Source organism: Mesocricetus auratus, unplaced genomic scaffold, assembly GCF_017639785.1.
Source record: "Mesocricetus auratus isolate SY011 unplaced genomic scaffold, BCM_Maur_2.0 Super-Scaffold_100676, whole genome shotgun sequence".
In the NCBI taxonomy this organism is placed as follows: Eukaryota; Metazoa; Chordata; class Mammalia; order Rodentia; family Cricetidae; genus Mesocricetus; species Mesocricetus auratus.
Genome location: NW_024429266.1, coordinates 2657222 through 2681502, shown reverse-complemented (window position 1 = coordinate 2681502; position 24281 = coordinate 2657222). Strand labels below are relative to the sequence as shown.

At 49.0% G+C, this 24281-nt stretch overlaps 1 protein-coding gene across 2 annotated transcripts in view; it reads left to right on the top strand.

Annotated features, from left to right (window-relative positions):
- Window positions 1-24281, top strand: part of Kcnh1 (potassium voltage-gated channel subfamily H member 1) — a 285008-nt gene that overhangs the window by 174889 nt on the left and 85838 nt on the right. For both annotated transcript variants that reach the window (XM_005082858.4, XM_005082857.4), the window contains exon 8: window positions 18870-19069. In XM_005082858.4, the coding sequence (XP_005082915.1) occupies window positions 18870-19069 (200 nt within the window). The remainder of the gene's footprint in view (window positions 1-18869; window positions 19070-24281) is intronic.

Sequence of the window (24281 nt, the reverse complement as noted above, 5' to 3'; positions counted from 1 at the left end):
ACGTCTATTCTTTGATCTATTCTTTAATCCCTAGTTTTACAAGAAAACAAATATGTGGGCCAGTTATTCCCGCAAAGTCAGTCAACATAATGACACCCCCCTCCTGCCCTCAGCTCTCGTTAGTTACTCCGGCCCCCGGGGCAACACCCTTCTTTCAGAAAGGACACCCTTAGACAGGCTGGTGCCCAGTCCTGCGTTCCTGCCTGGGAAGGTAGAATCCAGCCCGACAGTGCGAAGGCAGTCCCTTCCACTGTGAATATATATATATATTTTTCTTTAAAAGTCTGTCTTCCAAATTAGAAAACAACAATAATATTTCTAAATGAAATCCAGTGGGCTACCGTTGTCAAAACCATGACTAAGTTTGATATAGGTTCCTACCCACAGTTCTCGGGGGCGGGGCAGGGGCAGAGGCGGGGGTGGGGCTGGAGTTCTGTCCACTGTAATCTTGAAGAGGCTGTTTTACTCGTAAGAAAATAGACATTTGTTTGGCCGTTTAAAGAGCATCTGCGCAATAGCATTACCTCCCCCGCCCCCCCTCCACGCCCATGGACTGCAGGGGACACCTCACAGGCCTTCCAGATCTCCTCAGTCTCTCTGTCAGGTTGGTACAAGTGTCATCCTGGTTTCACCTGTGGAAATGGAGGCAGCAACTGCCAAGCGACTTCTCCCAAATCGCAAAGCAGTGAGAGCAGTCCTCCTTGTCTCCCTGTTTAATTCTTGGACCTGTTTCCCTGATAGGTTCTGTGCCTGCTTCCTGTGCACACTTCAAGGCCATGGTTGGGGAGGATTGACTCAGGGTGGCTGTAGCCTAGGGTGATTAAGGGTATTTGGAAATGATGGAGGGGAAATACTTTGCTCTGCAGTTCTCCGGATGGTGTGTACGCACCAGAACCTTGTTAGCGTCAGCACAGGTTCCGCTAAAGAGCGTCAGCCCGCTTGCACGCCAGAACCTTGTTAGAGTCTGCACGGATTCCGCTAAAGTGCATCAGCACGCTTCTGAGGCTTCAGGTAACTTCCTGGCAGGCTTGTTTGTTTTCATTATGCTGCCCGACTTCCTCGACGACGACGACATAGCTCAAAAAATAAATTAGATTTCAGTGCGGATGATTTAGAGGCGGGAACAGCGCTGGCTGCGTCTCTTGTTTGTGTCTCCACGTACAAACGTACCCTTTGCTCTGTCAGTGAGACCTCTTGACTTAGGAAATGTGGCCACTGAGCTCAGGAGCTTGTAGAAATTCTTTGTCTTGTGAAATAGCTCCTCCACCCTGTTGCATCAAGGCCAAAGCACAGTTGGGGCCCTGTTAATCACTTTCTCTATTCCATCCCCACCTTTTGTTAATCACTTTCTCTATTCCATCCCCACCTTTTGTTAATCACTTTCTCTATTCCATCCCCACCTTTTGTTAATCACTTTCTCTATTCCATCCCCACCTTTTGTTAATCACTTTCTCTATTCCATCCCCACCTTTTGTTAATCACTTTCTCTATTCCATCCCCACCTTTTGTTAATCACTTTCTCTATTCCATCCCCACCTTTTGTTAATCACTTTCTCTATTCCATCCCCACCTTTTGGATATAAAAATCACTGATTATAGATAGGAATCTCACCCCAATAATTTGATACAGTTTCCCACAATGTCATCACAGGGTCTGACTGTTGGTACTTGTTGCTTTGCAGAGGGTTTGACTTAGTTTTGCACAGGGTCTGACCTTTATTGGCACAGGTGGGTTTGCACAGAGTCTGTTAGTCCAGGTAGATTTGCACAGGATCTGACTTTTAGCCTAGGTGGGTTTGCTCAGGGTCTGACTTTTAGCCCAGGTAGGTTTGCACAAGGTCTGACTGCTAATATAGGTTTGCCCAGGGTCTGACTATTAATACGCGTTTGCCCAGGTAGCTTTGCACAAGGTCTAACTGTTGTTATCCATCACCTGCAGGTTTGCACAGGCACTTGGTGGTCTTGTTTCTATGGTCTAAATATCTTTATTGGTCTTTGAGTCTATGGTTTTCTGAGAACATATCTGTGTTTCTCTTCCCATTGTGTCCTCTACCTTCAGTTGCCTTTCCAGGGGAAAGGAACATGGGGCATTACCAGGGGAGGAACATGGGGCAGAGGATGCCTTGCAAGCAGTGCAGTCAGCAGAAAGGCCTGTGTGTGAGTGTGTGTGTGTGTGAGAGAGAGAGAGTGTGTGTCTGTGTGAGAGAGTGTGTGTGTGAGTGTATGAGTGTGTGTAGGGTGGTGCATTTGTGTCAATCACAATAAGCCTGGCATGCAAATGAAGGGTTGGTTTTCTTTTCGGCAATCACAATATTCTTTCTGTGCCAGCCACAGCCACCCCTCTGCTAAGACACCAGGGGAAATGCTACCCTTTCCTCACAGGGCCTTGCCTACCATTGCCAAGCTTGCTTATGCATCCAGTGGTCGATGTCTGTGGAGACCTTAATGCAGAGGTGCTCAGCCTTTAGATAAAAGATTTCCTCAGAATGGAGAAGAAGACAGCTCAGCTGTAAAGTCCCTGATGCAGGAGGTGAAGATCTGAGTTCACACATGTGTGCATGTGCACATGGGCATATGGACATACACCCATGACCCATACCCCCCACACCCCCAGATTTCTTTGAAAAGACAAGTGTTTGGAATGAGATCTATTCATTTACTCAGTTCAGGACTCCAGTTCAAATTTAATTACACATCATGGAGTTCGGGCACAGGTATGTGTTTAATGGTCTTTGGGTTTTCCCTGGATGCGTTAAAATTAATACTTAGTCTTATAGGAGGCTGAACTCTGCGCCCAAAAGCTTTTCAGGAAGACTAAGGGGCTTCGAGGCACCAGAGAGATCTCAGCTTGTGTATGCCGACCTTACGTGTGAGCAGGTAGTCCTCTGTTCTTACTAAGCAGGCAGGAAGGATTTGCTCAGGGTGTTTGGTAAAGGATAGCTCATTAGAGGACACGGAGGGTACTCTGTGTGGACAAGTTTGGGGGCTGCCTGTCTGAGGTCACCAGCACGGCTCCCCCTTTTGTCTTTATCAGGCAAGCTTCACGGCTCCTTCCGAGGAACAATTGTAGGGGTGAAGCTGGGTATTCTTTGTTGGCCACACAGAGTGGATTTCTTAGACAGCATGGGCTGTAATGGGAAAGAAAATGCCACAAGCTTGGTAACATTTGAACAGTGAAAATAATTTCTCACAGTAGTGAAGACTGGTAAGTCCGGAGCACTGGTGTCCCCAGACTTGCTCACTTGATGGCTCTCGGGCAGCCATCTTCCATCTTCATGGAAAGGGGGGGTCTTTTTTTTTGGCATGGGCATTGCATTAGCTGTTTTCCTGTGGCTGTGATGAAACACCATGGCAGCTTAGAGGAGAGTTTCTTCTGGGTTTGTTGTGCCCAAATTCTGAACCCCAAAATCACCAAGAGGCCCATTTCGACGCAAAAGCAAAGAGTCTTTTATTGTAGAGGTTTAACGAGCTAACCCTATTAGCTCGGGCCCTTCACCCCGCCACCATGGCAGATGGCTGGAGAAAGACCCCAAGCAACCTCGAGGCAGGGATCTTAAAGGGCAGTGCAAGGGGAGTGTCTAGGAGTATGAAACAATCTCAGGATTGGTGCGCTTCCAGGTTTGGGTGACCCGCCCTGTGTTTATTGGTCAACTGGTTGTTATGGCCCACAGGCCCTCCTAGGGTAGTTGCTATGCTCTGCACGTCACTGTTGTGCACTGTCTGTAAAGCACACCCAGAGCCATAAAGCACAGCCCCACCAGCTAACTTCTGATTGGTTCCTTGCCACGAGGAGGGCATTTGACCTTAGTGACCAGGACAGGAGCAGCAAGGTCATGCAAGCACATGTCAGCCTGTCATGGCTGCTAAAATGGAGGACTGGTCACTACAGGTTATGTTCCAGAGGGCCCATCGCAGCAGGAAGGGGGGGAAACAAATGGCCAGGACAAGAAGCTGGGAAATCACATCTTAGTAGCACACAGGAAGCAGAAAGAATGAACTGGAAATGGGTGAGGCTGTAAACTCTCAAAGCCCACCCACAAAGTGGGGCATTTCCTCCAACAAAGCTCCTAAATCTCCCCACACAGTGACATCAACTGTGGACCAAGTCTTCAAACACGTGAGCCTGTGGAAAGCATCTCTCATTTAAACCATTCAGGAGTTAACCTCATTATGATGCCCTTGCTGTGGCTTTAATCATTTACCAAAGCCTTACCTCAAACGCTTTGAGGAGTAGTGTTTTAAAGCTATGGAAGGTGCCTGCCTTTGCTCTGCAGTGGCAGGAGGAGCAGCGGGAGGGGGGGGGGCTTGTGAGGAGTTCCTTCTGTCCTGCTGGAGGAAGTCCGATTGTAGACATGGCATTGATAATCCTCAGCTCAGTTACTGCTAATTATTCACTTTGCAAGCGAGGATACTTACTAAAAAACTTTAAAATAGCCCCCCCTCCTAGAGCTTCCCGGGGGTTGTTTACAGATTGTTAGCAATGTGGGCTAAGGAGAGCCAAAGCTGAGACGTTCAGGTGTCTGCTGGCTCTCTGAAGACCAGCAGGCAATAAGGTGAAGTAGCATCCAGGTGTGACTCAGTGTCAGCGTCACTGTGGGATTTAGTGAACACACGCCTGTCTTCCCAGAAGGCAATAGCTCTTGAATCAATTACCTAAAGGAGAGCAGCTATTATAACGTGCTGGTAAAATCTGTCCAATTTTTCAGTGCATTCAATATCAGAAACGGTCTCTCAAGTGACTTCTTGGGCTGAATTAGAAATGTGGGTCCCGCCCTAAAAAGCATGAAGAATTCAGCATCACCTGACTTTGATTAACGTCACTCGTGATTCCTGAAAGGCCGTGTTGGCCTGGAAGTTTGACCTTGCAGAGGTGACTCCACTTTGGTTATGATTTGGTATCTGCTCATAGAGGGGGACCAAATTATCCTTGTTATCCTTAGAAGCATATATATTTTAATACAGTTTTAATATAAGACTATCTGTGGATCTGGAGAGAAACAAATCAGAATGGACATGTGTACATGCAAACACACAAATGTGTATACATGCACACATATACGTACAAACATACATGTGCATACACATGTACCCACATATGCATGTGAACACATATACATACACAATTATACAATACGTATATGCCTACATATATTTACATGCATACATATATATGTATATGCATATACATGCACGCATGTATGCATAGGTACCTATATATATGTGCACACATGTATATACATCCACACATATACCTAAATGTATATACACACATTTATGTACATACATTCACATATGTATACATACCTATATAAATATATACACATGTATACACATTTACACATATATCTACATGAATATATACACGTGTATATATGTATCCACAGATATAAATATATAAATGCATGTGTGCATATGCATACATGTATGTCCATGTGTACATTCCACATACCTGCACATATACATCTATGTATATGCATAGACATCAACAGAATATGCTGACACATATACATATAAATATATATACATGCACACATGCAAATACATTCATATGCATATTATGGATAAGTAAAACATAAGATCTGAGGAGACTCTGGAGGATTGGGAAAATGGGCTCATCAAATTACAGCGGGATGTTTGGAGTATGCCTTTAAGCTTTGACTATTTCCCAGACACCTAGAGTACGCCAACTACTCTGACGGGATCTAAGGGGCCTTGCCAGATGTTTGAGCAGACTCAGGCCAGAGGTGACCATCTTGTCAGTTAGGACAATCTCACCAGATGTTCTGAACCTTTTCTCTTTTTCCCCTTAATATGCTCTCTCTGCGTTTGTGCGTGCACGTGTGCACCCGTGTGCATGTGCAGGTGAGAGTTAAGCTTCCGGGAGTCCGTTCTCTTCTGCTTGTGTTGGTTTGAGGGACCAAACTCGGGTCGTCAGACTGCGTGGCGAGTGAGCACCTTCAGCCTGCTGAGAGATCTTGCTGATCCTTGAGTTTGGAGACTGAGCCTGGGCCCAATCATTTGCTGTTTGGGGACAAATTTGGCAAGTTAGGACATATCTATATAGAGAACTGACTGCATGGAGAAGATTCTGGAAGCCATTTGTAGAAATGCTGCTGGAGAAATAAGAGCTGTCTTCTTGGGAGAGGAGAGGTCTTTGATGCGGGAGTCCTAAGAAAGGTCTGTAAATCTCAACTTCCCAATAAGCCATGAACCACATATCGGTGCTCAAAATGATTAAAACTGAATAAAAACTTCAAAAGGAGGGTCTCAGTGGTCCAGGCTCATGTGAGGCTGTATGTAGCTGGCCTGGCACAGGCTTGTCTCAGCTCTCTCTGTCCGTCTTAGTTTGACTGAAATCCTCCCCGGGTAGAATAATAGTTTGTGAAGGTCATTAAAGCTTTCAATGAAATCGTGTCTAGAAATAATTTATTTCTGGGGATATAACTTCTGCATGGGAACTCCATTACATGGTGAGGGTTTCAAGGCCCTCTTTTCTAACCCATCTCAGCCTGAGTAAATTCAAACACTCAAACTCAAACAGGGCAAAGCTCAGTTAGGTGTTGGCAGCGGCGATAAGCCGAGAAAGGAGTTGTTGACTGTGTGGTTGTAGGCTGTCTTTATGAAAAACATACGTTTTCTTAATTACTTAGGCAGACTTACAGTGAACTTGGAGGCCATAATTAGTGGGCATTAAAAAGCCCTTTAGCATCTTTTACAAGTCCCACGTCTATGAACTCCAAAGCCAGGGCTAGTTATCTGAGCATCCGCCTTAGTCAAAGCTTCATGAACTGCCGGGCCCAAGAGCCCAGCTCTGGTCAAGCGTGGGTGGCTTCATTCTATTCATTCATTCATTTGTTCGTTTTTTATCTATTTATTTATTTGTACGTTTCTGACACAACATGTTCAAACCCCCTGAGGGGAGCCATGAAGGGAAATGGCATGATTTACATGCATTAGGACTGTTTCCTGAGGAGATGAAGAGAAGGAATTGTCACCTAACAGGGTCTCTGGAGACAAGACTCCCGGCTACACGCCTCAGCCGCTTTCCAAACCATCCCTGGCATGCCGTCATCTGCTTCCTGTTGCCTTTGTCACAGCCTGCTGTGTGGCTGAGGGTAGCCTCGAATGCCCCACCCTTCTGCTCCCAACTTCAGTGCTGGGATCACAGGCGTGAACTTTTTGCCGCCGATTGTTCCAAAACAGCTTGGCTCTGCAGCTGATTCCTTCCTCTCCCTTCTCTCCTGTTCAGCTCGGAATCTAGCGTGTGTCAGGGCAGACTCCGCTTTCCAGGTGTGCGTTGCCATGGAATTGTTCCATCCTAACCAAGGCTCGCTGGTTGGGTGTTGAGCCCTGACCTTTGGAGGAGACATCCCTTTAAGATGTTTGTCACAGCTAGGAACCCCCCCCCCACTTCCGGGAAAGCATCTTGGTTTCCTGGCTCCCCTGAGAAAGGAACTCTTGATCTTGGCCATGGTCAAGGAAGGTACTCACAGGAGGGGATATTTGAGTGAGGTGGAGGAGTAGGGTCTGGAGACAGGAATATACTGATGGGCGAGAAGGGCTAATGCCCAGGGGACAGGTTCCAGCGCTTGGGTTACCTAAGGGAAAGCTCTATGAAAAGAAACAGTGGGCGGGGGGGGGTATTCATTTCTTTAAAAAAAAATCTCTCTATGTGTATGCGTGTGTACATATGATCTGTGTGTATATGTGCATGACCATGGGTGTGCTTGTAAGTGTGGGCACACACACCCCACAGTATGTGTATGGAGGTCAGAGGACAACCCTAGGTGCAGGACCAGGCCTCCCGCCTTGTTTGAGACAAGGTCTCTTGTTCCACAGTGCATAGGACAGGACACCCGGCCATGAGCCCTTGGGGATTTCCTTCTCTCTGTCTTCTGTCTCTCCGTAGGAGTGCCGGAAATGCAGGCATGTGCAACCATATCTAGATTTTATGTGGGCTCCAGGGATTTAAACTTCCCCTGCTTGTGTGGCATGAGCAACCCTCCCTAGTCCATTACACATGTATTTATTTTGTAATTAATTTTTAAAACTATGGGCATAGGTGTTTGCTTGTATGCATGTGGAGATGTTTGCATGTGGAGGTCAGAAGACGACGTCGGATCTCCCATAACTGGAATTACAGATGACTGTGAGCTGCGTTGTGGATGCTGGGAATTGAACCCTGGTCCCTGGAAGAGCAGTCAGTTCTTTTAAATGCTCGAGCCATCTCCCCAGCCCATAACTCATTTAGCAGGTGTCTATTGAGAACTCCTGCTGTGCTGAGTACTGGTCTGGGCGCCAGAGATAATTAGTGGATGTAACAAAGATGCCTTAGGGAGCTGGGGACTCAGAAAATGCTACAAGTTATAAATGGATCAAGTCCACATTTCTGAAGGACTCAGGGCCTTCCTTGGAAGGGTTATGGGTGATACTGAATGAGGAATGTGCATGCATTTGTTAAGAGCAAATAGGGGAGGTCATAGAGTATGGTAAAAGAAATTGGATATGTCAGAAGCAGGTGTCTTGGTGATGGTCACTTTGGCTGCTTTGTTGAGAACAGACTGGACAAGGGCAGTGGTCACGTGAAAAGACAGCCAGCTAGGCTGCCGGGGAGCGTGCCGAGCAACCGTCCAAAGGGGGCCTGGGATCACCCTGGGCAATGAGCTGTTCCCAGGAGCACTCACCTTAGGGGGAGTACTCCAGGAACTGAATGTGATCCCCTTTAACTGAATCACAGGCCTCTGTGGCCAGTGAGAGGCAGGGCCCTCTCTGTGGGGATTGGGGCCTTTGTTTTGCTAACCCAGAAGTGAGTTCCCTCTTTCCCTGAGAGTGAGTTCTGAATCTGGGCATGTTTAGGGCGGGGGGTGAGGCTTCGTGTCAGTCCGCTGTCCCAAAAGGCCTTGAATGTCCTCTACAACATATGACAGCCTCATTTCCTACCCCCATAACCTCGTCTTGGCCATACTTCCACTCTGGTCTTTAGCAGTGGTTCCTACCAGTGGCTATTTGTGTAAAAGGACCTGATTTGATGAGCTTTAGCTGAAAATTGTCCTGAGAACCAGCTGTTGCAATCTTCAAGGATGGGGGTCTGGTGTGGAGGAATGGTCCCCTAAGGATGGACAATCTGGTCTTTAGAGCTGACTTTGGTAATGTTCTGCCTTTTCCATGTGAGCTGCTGTAATAAAATACCACGGTCTGGGGAATTTCTCACAGTTCTTGACGTTAGGAAGTCTTGCTGCTGTGTTCTTCCATGCCGGAAGGGCAAAAGACACGGACTTTCTCAAGCTCTTATTAAGGGCACTGCTTCCAGTTCCAAGGACAGAGTCTTTGGGACCTAATTACCCCCGGAACAGCTCACATCTTAATTCTTTTGCACAAGGGATTAAGTTTCAACATGCATTTTGGAGAGGCACCAACAGTCAAGCGGTAGCAAGTACGCTCTTGCTAAGGGCTTACTGCACAGTGGGTCCCACGGGAGTGAACCCTGGCTCTGTCCCTGCTCCTCACCCCCAGCATCTGTCTATGCTCAGAGGGTCCCACAGGAGTGAACCCTGGCTCTGTCCCTGCTCCTCACCCCCAGCATCTGTCTATGCTCAGTGGGTCCCACGGGAGTGAACCCCAGCTCTGTCCCTGGCCCACCAATCCCCCTGCATAGTCTGTCTATACTCAGAGGGGAAGCAAGGCCTTCCTTGCCTGGAGTTCATAGCTGTCCGCGGGAGGGAGACTGCTGAGAGACCCTCCTGGCAACAGAAGGTTGTGTCTGAGCGTGTCCCGGTCTCCTTGTTGCTATGGCAACACAGAGATGGCCGCCTTTGCCAATGCCCAGCTTGTAGCTTTTGTCTGGCTGGGTTACAGCCTTTGCCTGCTTGTCCGTGTGTGACGTTGTGAGTCTTGGCACCTGTATTGCCTGATCATTGTTGTGTGTGTTAAGCGGCACTCCATGTGTGGCACTCTATGAAGAACTTGAGGAAGCATAGCCAAGTTCTTCCCATCCTCACAGTCGTCACAGTTCCTCCTCCTCTGGCCTGTGGAGGCATGCGCTACTCACCTCCGTTCAGTGGACGAGAAAACTGAAGACCAAAGGTCTGTTTTAAGCAAAATAGCAAGCCAGGGTGAAGGTGTGAGGGGACCCTTGGTTTGCGAAGCCAGATCCTTCTGTCCCCAAACTGCCTGTTCTTTTAGTCTCCCCCTACTCCGTGGACCTACGCCGTAGTGTAAACCTAAGGGGGCAACTTAATGTGTTCATCTCTGGTTCCTCTTTGAGAGAATTGGAATGAACCTTCCTCGGCCTGTTTCACAGGGACCAGAATAGTGGGATGTTAACTATGGGCTATCCTGTACAAAACATTAGGCTTTAGATAACACGTCTTCACTGTGTGTGAAAGGCTCTCAGTGCAGAAATGGTCTTGTCTTTGATATTCCCACTTCTTAGACTGGCTCCTTGGAAACCTCCTAATGTTTATTATAAGATAAAGCTAATATTTAGGGAGGATGAGGCCTTGACGGTGCCTGTGACTGGTTTGTCAAAGGGGGCAGTTGCAGTATTGTTAACAGCCATTTATATTCATTCCAGGCTTGAGACGCCGGTGCTCTGAGGGTCAGCGTGTTTCCACTGGGCTGTGACTGTCCATGTGCCAACTCTGCAGGCCCAAGTATCTGGGCTCTGTGCCCACACAGTCTGGTCAGAGGGAACAGGTAATTGCTCACTGGGTTCTGCATACAAAGACACATTGTACCAAGCTGTTACACATTTTACATCCTGTTGGAAGCATAACTTGATGAATATGGTAGCTTTAGTCTCTGTGTGCTTGGAGTGGCATTGGAACACTTACACCAACAGTTTCATGAGAAATTCTTCTTAGGTATTCTCGGCTGAAACCTTGAAACTCATCTGGGCGCTGACCACCGTCTTCTCTGCAGGGGTAGGGTCTCTTCAAAGGAACACCTTCCAGGGTCTCCTTCAGAAGACCCATGCTGTAGCCGTGTCCCTGCTTAGACTTCCTGTTTATCCTCTAAGGTGTGCAAGGATCCCCATCTTTCCCTTGTCCCTTTTACCTTTGTAGGTGGCACCCATAGGGAGCCGCCTGGTGAAGCTATGGGCAGGGGATGGATGGCAAGGACGAGGAGGTGTGTGTGGGTCTTTCTCTTAACCCATTGCTTCAAGTAGGACGCGGCTTGCAGCCCACCTGCGGGTGCTGCTTTTAGAGTCAGGTGCAGACAAAGCCTAAACTCATGTTTGATCTTTTGCAAGGAGCCACTTCAGACCGACACTTCTGCTAAGATGCAATGTTAGAATCACAAAACCGTTTGAGGGTGAAGAGCGCATCCTGTTTTTACTATTCTCGACAGACAGCACGCGCAGAACAGAGAAAAGGCAAAGCTCGTGCCAGGCATGTGACTCACATGGAGCTCTGTCTTCCATTGTCCTTGCCCATAACTAGAAAAGTGCCTGGAGAGTCCCAGCCCCTCTACATGTACCTGGCCTGGGCACTGTCTGAGAGCCTTGCTCCTTGTTGCTGTGATGCAGGTCGGACTGACAAAAGCCTTAAATGAGCACACCAGGACGTGCGCATGCACACGCACACACACACACACACATGCGCACACACACACGCACACATACATGCACACACACATACATATACATGCACGCACACATGCATGAATACACACACATGCCTTTTCTCACTGGTACCTTCTAGGACAAGTTTATCCATGGATGTAGGTTGGGAACTCAGATGGTATTGGACCAGGGGCCTGGGTTCTTTTCTGTGTAGATGTGCCCGTGGGTGCCCAGTCTTCTCAGTCCGTGGGCTTGGCTGGAAGTGAGTGCCAAGAGATGAGGGAGAATTGTGTGGCTTGCGGTGATGTGACATCCTCTCAGCCACACTCTGTTGGTTACTGAGCGTGTGCAAATGCTTCTGCCTCGGTTGGCCTCCACACGCTCCAGACCCGTCTGTGGGTCCACAGAACCTGTCAGGGGTTTGTGGGCAGCCCCTGAGGAACTAGCCGTAGGCTTTATACCCTGCCAGCCTCGCTTCTCACATTGTTCCCTATCCATGTCCCGCCCCCAGGCTCCCAACCAGTTGCCTTCCCCACTCTTATCAAAATGCTCACTAACCATTCAAGAACTAATCTGAGAGGGATGAATGTCCTGACCACGTCCACCATCGCTAGTACAGGGTGGAAAACCCTTAACAGCGCCGTGGCTGCACACTGTCCTTTATCCTCTCAGGACCAGGCTTACTGGGACACAGTGCTAAAGCCTTGCCTGGCACAGGGCGTGGCTCATTACCATGTGTGGAACAGATGAGTAAAGGAAGAGCCAGTGGCAATGCCATGTCACCGGCTGTCAAAGTGCCAACCTGGTAAACACCCTGCCACCACCTGCCGTAACAAAAGCCCGGGGAGTACCCCCAAGTGATTGACGGGGTAGGAGTAGTCCACGTGGAAGGATTGTCTTGGCGAATTAGAAGTGCACTAAAACATTAGCTGCAAGGCGGTCTAGCTTTTCTAACTACCGTCACGCCATCCGGAGTGTTTGGAGTCCACGCCCCTGATTCAGGTGTGGAATCTCGGCACGGTGATGCTCCGGGTGGGACACCAGAGAGGCTGCCAGTCATGAAGGTAGAACCCCTGTGAAGAGATTAATGCCCTTATAGGAAGAGGCAGAGAGATGACCCCTTGCCTTGCTGTGTGAAGATAAGATGGCTCCGAGTACTTGGCTGCACTCTGATCTAAGGGTCCCTTCCGCTTGCGGGGTTGTGATGAATGCATGCGGCTTGTCTAAGCCACCCGGGCTACCGTGTTCTGAGTTGAGTCAAGCACCATGTGTGGCGCTGTATGCTCGCACCCACCAACTCCAGGTTGCATCCTACTGGAGCAGTGTATGGCCAGGACCACCCTCTCAGAGCCCTTTCTACATGCCTTGGCCTGCCATTCCCCCTCTCACACTGGAAGTCAGGGCTGCGTGTGAGCAACACTGCCTTAGGCCTCCCAGACAAGCGTGGCCCTTCTGGAGCTTTCTGTACCCTTCCCATCAGATCCAGGGGGCCCATTGGCTCAGAAGGTTCTCTTAGAGCAGAGCTGAAATCCAAGTTTTGGGAGAGGAGTGGAAGGGTTACCCTGTGAGGGTGGGTGTGGTCTTGGCTCCTGTGCATATGCCTGAGAGGAGTCGTTTGTGGGACGTGAAATGAAGATGAACTTGGGGCCTGAGACTGACACACTCCCCGCCTCCCGTCGTCTCTGGCTTGCACGCACTCACGTGACTTGGTAGACTTTGCCCCGCGGAAACATCTTTCTAAAACTCTCTATGTGCTGAATTAAACATATCTGGAAGATACCTCACAAGCCCGGGAAGTTGGGTCAGCTGGAAGCTTTTAACAGCGCATTCTGTGTCAGCATCCGCAACCACAGATTAAACCTACCATGCATGCTGACATTCTGTCTTGGAAAACCAAAAAAAAAAAAAAAAAGTGACAGGACTCCAACAAGTCATGCCATTGCACCCAGGGATGCTAGGTCAGAGGTCATCCATCTGCGTAGATCTCAAGGGCGAAGGAAACAAAGCAATATGACTGTGCCCTCAGGATAGCACCTGTCTATCGTATAGGTCCTGTTGGGGCTCAGCCTCACCTCCTAGGATTACCCCTGAGGTCTGTGGGGAAATTTACAGATGTTCAAATCAGCCTTGCTGTCTCAGCCTCCACACCTGGGCTATCTCAGTCTCCATACCTGGGCTATCTCAGCCTCCACACCCCCCCACCCCCGTCTCCCTTGCCCTTGGTTCTCTTCTCTTTCCTCCCTGTCTTCCCCCTTACCCCCTCCCCTTTGTCCATCCTGGTCCGAATCTGTCCTTCGTGGCTCAATGTTGACAGGGAAGGACCTCACACACATGGTGTTGTATCAGAAGCTGCTGTGTGAGGCGGTCCATGGCTCCTGGCACTCTGCTGGACAAGCTGTTCCCAGAGTTAACCCTGGGATTCACCAGGGGGAAAAACCTAGTCCCACCATTTGGGGCCAGGTTAAAGTCAGCTCTATTGAAATTTTATATACTGACCAAGATGGAGTTTGGTCAGGACCACTCCCCGGAAGCTTGAAGCTGAGTGACTCCTAGACACACGTTGTCTGGGCTTAATAAAGACAAAACCCATAAGCCCCCGTACTTTCCCGTGAGGCTTTGCTGTTTTCAAGAACTACATCTCCCAGCATTCCAGGAAGTTACCTGATCCTTGGACAGATGGGGTTTACAGATTAATTTAGGGTATAGCACCAGGACTCTTTCTGTAGGGAGGCGCGGACAGATGTAGATAGTTGGCTGTCTGGCCTCTGCTGTGCTCTTCTCTTTTGGGGGTGCAGCCCCTGTCCCTGTGTGTCCCTGCCTTGTTCAGATGGGATGTTTGTGTTGACTTGACTCCGTATCTGACCTGCGGAGCCTATAGCCAGACACCTTTCCCCTCCTTCCCCTCTGCTTTCTATGTCGTCTGAGGGTCTGTGTTTACCTTCGTCTGAGGGTGTTGTGGGTGTATCAGGGTTCCCTCCCATGCCAGTTGGCCCATAGATGTCCAGGCACTTCACTGTCCCATGTGGGTAGTTACGACCACTGACTTTTGCAGAGAGGGGGGACTCTGCCTCCTGGAATCCTGTGAGGTCCGAGGCAAGCGATTCTCATTCTGTGTGATTGTGAAAAGAGGTGCGGTGAAGGGACCTACGGTGTCACTAATGACCCTTTGAAACCTGAAAGGCGAAGGCCAGTCAATACAGAGACCACAGCATGGTCAAGGTTCTGAGAGGAGAGCAGTCAGCTATCAAAGTCACTTAATTTCTCCTTCTCACAGTCGGTGGCAGAGGCATTTCCCTAGCCTTCATCCTGCACAAGCGTGGTGGGTGATGCCCAGATTTCAGCAGTCAGGAAGACGGCAGTGTCTACTGAGAAGTCTTCCACTTCATTTTTGCTTTGAGATGTAGAAGGAAAAAACCCAGGTTTTGGGAGAGCTTTAGGCCTAGCTGCCTTTGGAAAAGGGGCCTGGAGTCCCTGTGTGTTTAAACAGCTTTAAAAGAATGCACTCCTCTAAGTAGCTTTGCTAATTGGATTCTCAATGATGACTCATGTTGGAGCACCTCGACTCTCATCACCAAGTGAGGTAGGGCGTGGGCTTGTAAACCTTCCCAGCAGCAAGCACACGTGCCCTGTGGCCAATGGTCCACCCGTGACCCGGGACTCAGCCAGCACAAGATGAGTCAAAGTGCCCTGTAACCAAGGGTCCACCGCGAGTCAGCAAGCATGAGATGAGTCAGAGCATGGAATCGCTGGGAGACCCTTGCAATCAGGTTTCTGACCATCTTGGTTCCTTCCCAGGAGTAATTGCCTGTGGAAATTGTTCCTTTGGTCTGAAGAGCTATTAAAATGCTGGTAAGGGAGGTGGAGCCATGTGCCTGTTAGTGGGTTATAGTGCTGTGGGCCCTGCTGCTTCATTCGACAGACGAGAAGTGGCTGGAAGTGACCTTCTGTCTCCCTGTAAGAGCCGTGCTTGTTAAGTGACATTCCCCAGTGCAGCCGAGTCTGAGGTAATGTAGGCATTTGGGCTATATTTAGCACAGTATTAAATGAGTTTTCAGGCTTCTCTTGCTATAAATAGAGGGATAGGTGTATTTTAAAGGACCCGTCTTGAGAGCTACTTTCTGACCTAGGCGGAGGCTGGGCAGGTGGAGATACACAAGGCCAGTGCTGGCAAGAAATCCAGAGCCGAGTATAGGAGAGTCCACCCCAGTGTCAGCCTCATGGGGCGTGGCCTGCCGTGGGGTCCTGTCTCTGTCCTGGGCCGTGTGGCTCCCATCTGTCCAGTGGTGTGAGGATAGCTAAGGCCCTGTGTACACCTCACTGTAGGCCAGTGTCTTTCCATCTGTCATGGAACATTGCACTCAGTTCACTAGTGCAACACCTGGCCTGTGTGGACACTTGGCACACTCAGGCTTAGCACACTCAAAGCTGGCGGAAGAGTCTGAGAAAACACCATCATGGGCCTTGCCCCCAAGACCCGGTAGCTCTGGGTGGGAGCAAAAATCTGCATTCTTCCCTCAGACTGGGGTGATATGGGACCGCTGGTCCATGTGAACACATACAAACTAACCTCTTGGAGACAGTCTTTCCATCATTGATCTACAGCATTCATTAAGCAACTGCTGAATGCAGAGGAAGAAGTCCCTGAAATGACTGCGTGTGAAGAAAAGTACAGGCCAGGGTACTGCAAGTCCCAGGGGGCAGGTCTGGGACAACTGGGGTACATGGACATTTGGTGGCCCAGAAGTAAACACTAAGGTTTATCATGGAGCTGGTCCCCCCAGCATAAATACTGGCATTTGCTTTGCTGATTCATTGATGATGTCATCATAAACAAGAGAGGTATATTAGTTCCTTCCTCCCCCCCCCCACTATAACAAAACACCTGACAAGAAGAGCTTCAGGGAGGAAGCATTTGTTCTGGCTCACAGTTTGAGGGGACACAGTCCATCGTGGTGGGGACAGAGTGACAGCAGGAGCTTGAAGCAGCTAGTCGCAGTGCCTCTGTGTTGCATCTCCAGCGAGAAAGCAGAGTATGAACAGCAAGTGGGGCCAGGCTATAAAACCTCAGGGCAGCACAGATATGAACACATTTCTATCCCTTTTCCATAGCTGTCACACTTGAACGAACAGAAGTAATGACAACTACAAAGACAGAAAACATAGTGTTAACAATATTAGATGTTGCAATGGTTCGAATGACAATTGTGCTACACACACACACACACACACACACACACACACACACACAACCCCATAGGGTTAGACATTAAACACTCGGTCCCATGTTGGTGGATTTTTTTTCTTTTGAAGGTGTGGCCTTCCTAGAGGATGAATGTCATTGGAGGTGGACTTTGGGAGTTTAAAGACGTTCACAATTTTCAGTTGCTGCCTCTGCTTTATGCTTGTGGCTCAAGACATAAGCCTTCAGCTTGCTGCTCCAGGCGCTACGCATGCCTGCTGTCCTGCCTCCCCACTGTGATAGTGTGGACTCTTATACCTCTGGAACCATAGGGCCAAATACACCCTTCCTTCTCTAAGCTGCCTCGGTCATGGTGTTTTATCTTGGTGCTAAGAGGCCTTAGGGTAGTAGAGTAGCTAGATAATGGGGTGAGAGGAAAAAAGGATGAAGAGGAGGAGAAGGATGAGGAGGAAGAGGAGGAGAAAGAAGATATGGGGTCGTTCTTAGGAAAACGTGTGCAGTAGTAGATCTTTCCTCTACACTGTTTAGACTGTTTACTCCAGAAGAACTTACACGTGACTAGTCCAAGCAGCCTGGGGTCATAGAATAGTATCTATGTCCCCATACTTTGATGTCATAGAGTAGGTCAGGTACCTTAGTCCAAAATTGTGTTCTCCGATACCAACTCCAACCAGGTGATCAGCAGTGAACTCACCCCCCCCCACATGCAAAATTCCAAATCCACTTTCTGGGCCCTGCACTAATGTGAGCAGCACCTAGGGTTTCCATCTGTTTTTGACAAGAGAGACTGACAGGCATGCTCATGAGCAGAGGGGAGGAAACCTCAAGACACATGCCACCTGCTTCCTCTAAAAAGAAGTGAGAGGACACACTATGCCTTCGGATAATGGTCTGCTACAGAAAGGGAGCATCCAAAGGATGTGAACACTGGGCCAGTTTTGTCTGCTGACATCACTCCTAGGACCTTCCCAGGCACAAACCTAAAAGAATAAAATGCATGTTACTCAAATGCCTACCCACAGATGTTCATAGACATTCATAAGCGTAACAGCCAAAAAGTAAAAGATAAAAACAGAAATGCCCATTATTAACTGATGAGTGTCAGGCAAATGAAATGTTGACTTTTCTCATGAATAAGTACTGTTTAGCAACAAGAGGATTGGGAATGTTGATACCTGCTATAGTGTGAGGGGGGGCTGTCACAGAAGACGCCTAGAATGAATGAGCTTGCAGGGACAGGAGAGAGAATGGAGAGGGACTGACAGTGGATATAATATTCCTTGTTTTGCAAAAGTGAAAATGTTCTAAACCTGATGGCTGCACAATTCTAAAACTATGTTTCTGAAATAGTAGAGTTTTACACATTTAATGGATACAGTGTCAGTGTGTCTTACAGTTTCTATTGATAAGATAAAAGCACCGTGACAAAAAGTGACTTGGGGACAGCAGGGTTTATTTCAGCTTGTAGTTGTCCTTTGTGGCCCCTGTGCAGACTCGCTATCATTTAGTTATTTGGGGTGGGTATCAGGGTCTGCTCCTCCTACCACGTGGTTCAATAAAGCCCAGGGCTATGTCTCACCACTCAGTGCCCTAGGTAAGTAACACATGCTTGGCAACTGCAGAGCTTGATTGATACATTGTTGCCCATAGTGTGGATTTGGACTGGTGTGGGAATATAGACAGAGCTTGATACATTGTTGCCCATAGTGTGGATTTGGACTGGTGTGGGAACATAGACAGAGCTTGATACATTGTTGCCCATAGTGTGGATTTGGACTGGTGTGGGGACATAGACACACACACTTGACTGGTGGCTTCAGGCATGGCTCAAATTTCTTGTGACAAATGTAAACTGCCTTCTTTCCTACATGTGTCTGAGGCACCAGCCACACCTGGTCTCACCTACATGGGCCCTCCCTAACATTCCATTGGTCCTAGTTGTCTGTTGTTACAAACTCAATGGCTTGAGATGTGAGGTTCTCCTAAGGTCTTCTCACTCTTCCAAGGAGCACAGGCTCTGGCTACAAGGCCTTCTCCGAGGGAGTTGCACACTCTGGAGTTTAGCTCATGGACCACTCACAGGTTTTCGCTTCTGTTTGTCTCCAGCTCTCCTGTATGCCACCATCTTTGGGAATGTGACAACCATTTTCCAGCAGATGTACGCCAACACCAACAGGTATCATGAGATGCTCAACAGCGTCCGGGATTTCCTGAAGCTCTACCAGGTGCCCAAAGGGCTGAGCGAGCGGGTCATGGACTACATTGTATCCACCTGGTCCATGTCCCGAGGAATTGACACAGAGAAGGTAAGGAGTGGGAGACCCTAGCCCACACCACCTGTCCCCTAGCTTTTCCCAGTGGGCTGGGCTCAGAACTCACCTGGGACATCTGGAATTCTCAGGTCCTCCTTCCAGGAGTTTGATGGCCTCTCTATTGTCCTTAATGGGAGAACAGAAAGTAAGAGCCATCATTTTAAAAATCAAAGGCATGGCATATCTCCTGGAGCGAGGGGGACAGATGTCCTGCTGCTGTCTAGAGTAACTTCCCAAAGGTGGATCACGATAAAATGAAGAGACTGGGCAGGGGAAGGCTCCATGCTTGCCAATCTTGTCTTCTTTTAAAATGAATATATATATATATATATATATATATATAGAGAGAGAGAGAGAGAGAGATGTATTTGTTTGGCATGGCTTTTTAAAGATGAACTTTGATTTTCTTAAAGAACCACTGCATGAAATATGACTTGTCATGCTTATTTTTGGTCTTCTCCTGAACGGGCATGTCCCGAGGCCGTCCTCTCACACCTTTCTCTTCCTCCTCCCAGTCTTGATAAGAATCCCATGATGCTGTCATTAAAACTAGACTCCTGACCACCATCCCAGACCTGTGAGCACCTGGGGCAGTGGGCAGGGCCAGTAATTACCCTGGTAAGACTGCACCTCAGACAAGTCCAGGCCATAGTGGTGCATGTCTGCGCCTTAGCCACCAGCTGGTGACTATGTCCTGCTGTGCGATCCAGAGACTAGCAAGCCGTCCCGTGTATGGCTGTTCTCCAACAGTTGTATCACTTGAGATCTGTGTCAGTGAAGTGCAGAAATGTGTGTGGTTTCCCAGAGAGCAGAGAAAAGATACAGAGGGCTAATTTAGGAATTATCTCCCTGTCTCCCCCACGCCCTTTGAGACGTACCCTGTAGCCCAGGGTAGCCTGGAACTCTCTATGTAGCTCAGGATGAACTCGAACTTCTCTTTTTCCTGTGCCTACCCCCAGAGTGCTGGAATAGCGTGTGTGTGCCACCATGCCGACTGTCCCAAGGCATATGTGCGCTAGACAAGCCCTGAGCCTCAGCCCTGCCCCTGCTCTGTGTATTGCCCAAAGCCTTATCTTCAACTCAGTTTCTCTGTTCCTCAGTCTTTCTGATTCCACTTCCCCCAAACCCTGTCTATCCACTGCAGTATTAGGAAAACGGTAGCAGTATGGCAAACATAGTTATGGACACTTAGAAATCCACACTGATCCAGCTTTGGGGTCAGTCAGTCGCATTTCCAAGCTCCTCTATCTGAACAGATGGTTGAGCAATGGCAGTTTTTTAGGAATGCTCAGTTCTGCCGATCCTCTGCTTGAAAGGCTCGTTGCTTTGGGTCTGACCACTGTGAGCCAAGATAAAACCGACTACAGTGCCAACTACCACGTCTTGAACATTCGAGGAGAACAGGCATTTTGCCAGGTGTGGTGGTGCACACCTGTAGTCAATCTCAGACTTGTGGGGCGGAGGCAGGGCAACCGTGAGCCTGAGGCCAGCCTGGGCTGCGTGGCAAACATTTGTTGGGGAAAAACAGAAAGAACCAATGTGAGTTTGTGTGACTGTCACCCACTGCACCTTGTGTGGGCTTCCCTCCCCCCTTGGGAAGGTGCGGCTGGAAGCTCTGTTGAGTGAGGGGGACCAGAGGCTCAGTTCACACTTTTGACTTCCCTTGCCCTAGGGTGACACCAGGGTTTGAACCCAGTTTTCATCTGGTTTCAAAGCTTGTCTTTTTTCTTACTGGACTCCCTCTTTTTATTTATTTTTTTTAAATTTTTTATGTTTTGGTTTTTCGAGACAGGGTTTCTCTGTATTGTTTTGGAGCTTGTCCTGGAACTCGCTCTGTAGACCAGGCTTGGTCTAGAACTCATAGAGATCCTCCTGCCTCTGCCTCCCGAGTGCTGGGATTAAAGGCGTGCCCCACCAACGCCCGGCTCTCCTTTAATTCTTCTAAAGTTATGCCTTACTGTGTGCATGTGCATGGGTGCGTGCTTGTGTGCATGTGCGTGTATGCATGTGCACAGTGTCACGGCCTGTCTTTTGTGTTTGTCTCTTCCTATCATGTGGGCTCCAGGGATTGGCTTCAGCTCCTTCATGCTTGGGGGTGTGCTTTTAATACCGCCGAACCATCGTGCGGGCTCTGCCTCTTCTGGATGTAAAGCGCACACCAGAGGGACTAGGGCTGAGGTTCAGGCTTCCCGGATGCACGGGGCCTGGGTGGGCACCTCTTTGCCAGCTCCCCCGCCCCAGCTGTGCCTTTGTTCCTGCTCATCACTGGCAACAATGCCTGCTGCTTCTGTGGGTGCCTGGCAGCCAATGGAGCAGAAAGAGCTTTGATCTCTGCCCCGAAGCTCCTTTTTCCCAGGAGCTAGAATGACTCCATAGATCCCCCTGTCTGGGAAAAACCCTTCCCTTGTCCTCATTCCTGCAGGGCTGGGCAGGAGAACTGCCTGGGACATTGCCCTGTCAGCACGGCATTCCTGCTCACCTGCTTGCCTCCTGGAGGGGTTTTGGGATCCACCCCACTTCCTGGTTCAGAGACCCAATTGTAGCATCTCATGGCAGAGCCCAGCCTGGGAAAGGAGGCAGCAGCAGCTGGGGAGAGAACCACCCTGGAGTCCCCCTTCCCTCTTCCCTCCAGTCACTAGCCGGTGACCTTGAGCACATCAGGTGACACTCTTCCCCCCAGTTCTGTGTCTGGAACACACTGAAGTAAGATGACCTTGAAGACCACATGGCCTCTGTGACCTTTGGGCTAGCTATGACCTCTTGGACCATGATGGCTCTGTAATGACATTAAATAAGGACCCACAAGTACCTAGGTAACAGATGTTTTAACACAACAGCATATGAAATCTCACAAAATCCCACACATGTAAAGGAAGACTTGGCCCCGGGAGCTAAGCATTGCTCAAGTTCACACATGTGGTGTAGGCTGGGAGTAGGACTGAATCCAGAGCCTCAACCTTGACCCAGCCCAGAAGAGGCTTCTTCATGGTCACAACTCTCAAGAGTGTGACATCTCAAAGCCTGGCAATTGAGAAGGAGGCTGTGGGTTGAACAACTGAGCCCCTCCTTCAGAGAGAGGGCATGCCCCCTGTCTGCTTACTCCAGTGGAGAACTTGCAGATGGGAACAACATGGAGACACTGCACAGTCCAGAGTCTGCCATCCTCCTCTTCATCTTCAGATAGTCTACTTGTGCTTGCACGTATGTGCACGGCACACACACACACACACACACACACACACACACACACACACAGTCTTTTTTGTGGTTCTGGGATCACTGTCCTGAAAATGATATTGCCTCATGATCAACCCTTATGCAGGAGACTTGACTCAGGAAGCAAATATTCGAATGTGAACTCACCTGGAGAATTAACCTTGGCTCTGCTATCGGGCGCTGCTTGGATGTGATATGTGTGGTCCCCACCAGCTTGTGGCCCGCATAGAGAAAACCCTCAGATCAGCACTTTTGCATTAGTCTTCTTTGTCACGATCTCTTGGCCAAGGTCTGTGCCTCTGCCCCTCCTCCATCTGTTCTCCCAGAGAGACACTCATGTTTTGGCCATCCTACAGCCCAGCAAGGGGATGCAGAGGCACCCAGAGACAGGGATGTATCTCAGACAGGTGCAGAGTCCCTTCACTTTGGAGTCAGTGTTGGCAGTCTGTGCTTTACAGGAGAGAGAAAGCACGGAGTAGTTAAGCTGCTACTCAGTAACCGGGGGTTCAGTCATGTGACCTCTCTAGCCACCCCTCCACCTTCATGTAGACACTGAAGGGGGGGCAGTGAAGCCATCCAGGGCAAGAGCTGACCTGATCTGGGGGTGCTGGTGCAGAAGCCCCAGATGCAGAGACAAATGGCTGAGGCTAGGACAGGAACAGGGCCTAGGAAGCCCCCAGCACCCCAAGAAGTAGCCACTGAGTGATCACACTTGATTCCACGCCCCTTACCTGGTTCACAGAACAGTACAGGCAAAAAAAAATGTTTTAAAAATACTGCTGATGGGGGCTGGAGAGATGGCTCAGAGGTTAAGAACACTGACTGCTCTTCCAGAGGTCTTGAGTTCAACTCCCAGCAACCACATGGTGGCTCACAATCATCTGTAATGAGACCTGGTGCCCTCTTCTGGCCTGCAGGGATACATGCAGACAGAATACTGTATACATAATAAATTAATTAATATTTAAAAAAAAACACTGCTGATTTCTCTGAAAAAGCCTACTGGAAGGTGTCCTATCATGTCCCTTAAGACTTGCCGTAGAAAGATATGCAGTCGTTTCTTGCAAGAATGGTCCACAGAAATCTCTCTTGCTCTAAAAAGCTGGGCAGTTTTTCAGTTGTTCAGAAAAAGGGGAGATCCACAGGGCTTGCTGTTCCTAGTTTGTTTTTTAAATGGTGCGAGTCAGGGCTGGGGACACAGCCCAGATGCCAGAGTGGTTGTCTGGCTTGCGCAGAGCTCTGGGTCTCCCCCTCAGTACCGTGGGTGGGGGTGGGGATGCTGCCTGTCCAATTGCCACCCGTTAGCTTTGCAGAGCTGCCTCCTGGCGTGGGAGTTGGTTAGGCTGTAGCCAGGCTCTGGTGCCAAGCCACCTAGTGTGAAAGCTGAGATCTGCCTGTTTCCTGGCTGGGAAACTTTGGGCTTCCCTGTGTCTCGGCTTCCTCATCTGAACTCGTGGAACTAAAAGCACATCCTGGAGTTCCTGTGGGGACCAAGTTAGCAAGCACACTTTCAAACGCAAAATTGCATGCCCCTCGTTCCCTGTCCTGTCTGTCTTCCTTGTTGCCCTCAGTGACGGGTACCAAGTTATATTTATTTTGCTTGTCATTTGCCTCCTCTTACTAGACAGTAAACTCCATGAGAGCAGGGTTGTTTTTTTGTTTGTTTGTCTACTTGTTTGCTTTGGTTTTTTGGAGACAGAGTTCTCTGTGTAGTCCTGGCTGTCCCGGAACTCACTCTGTAGACCAGGTTGGACTCGAACTCACAGAGATCCGCCTGCCCCCTTGCCTGGAGTGCTGGAATTAAGGGTGTTTGCTACCACCTTGCTACTTGATTTTTCTTAACTACATTATTAGAGCCTAGAAATAGTGCCTGGCACACTATGGATGCCTGGCAAATAAATGTTAACTGTGTGACTTGCTGAGGTCATGCCTGGCAGACAGAAAGCTCTCAGGAAAATGTGACTTCACACGTATCTCATTTTTGTAAAGT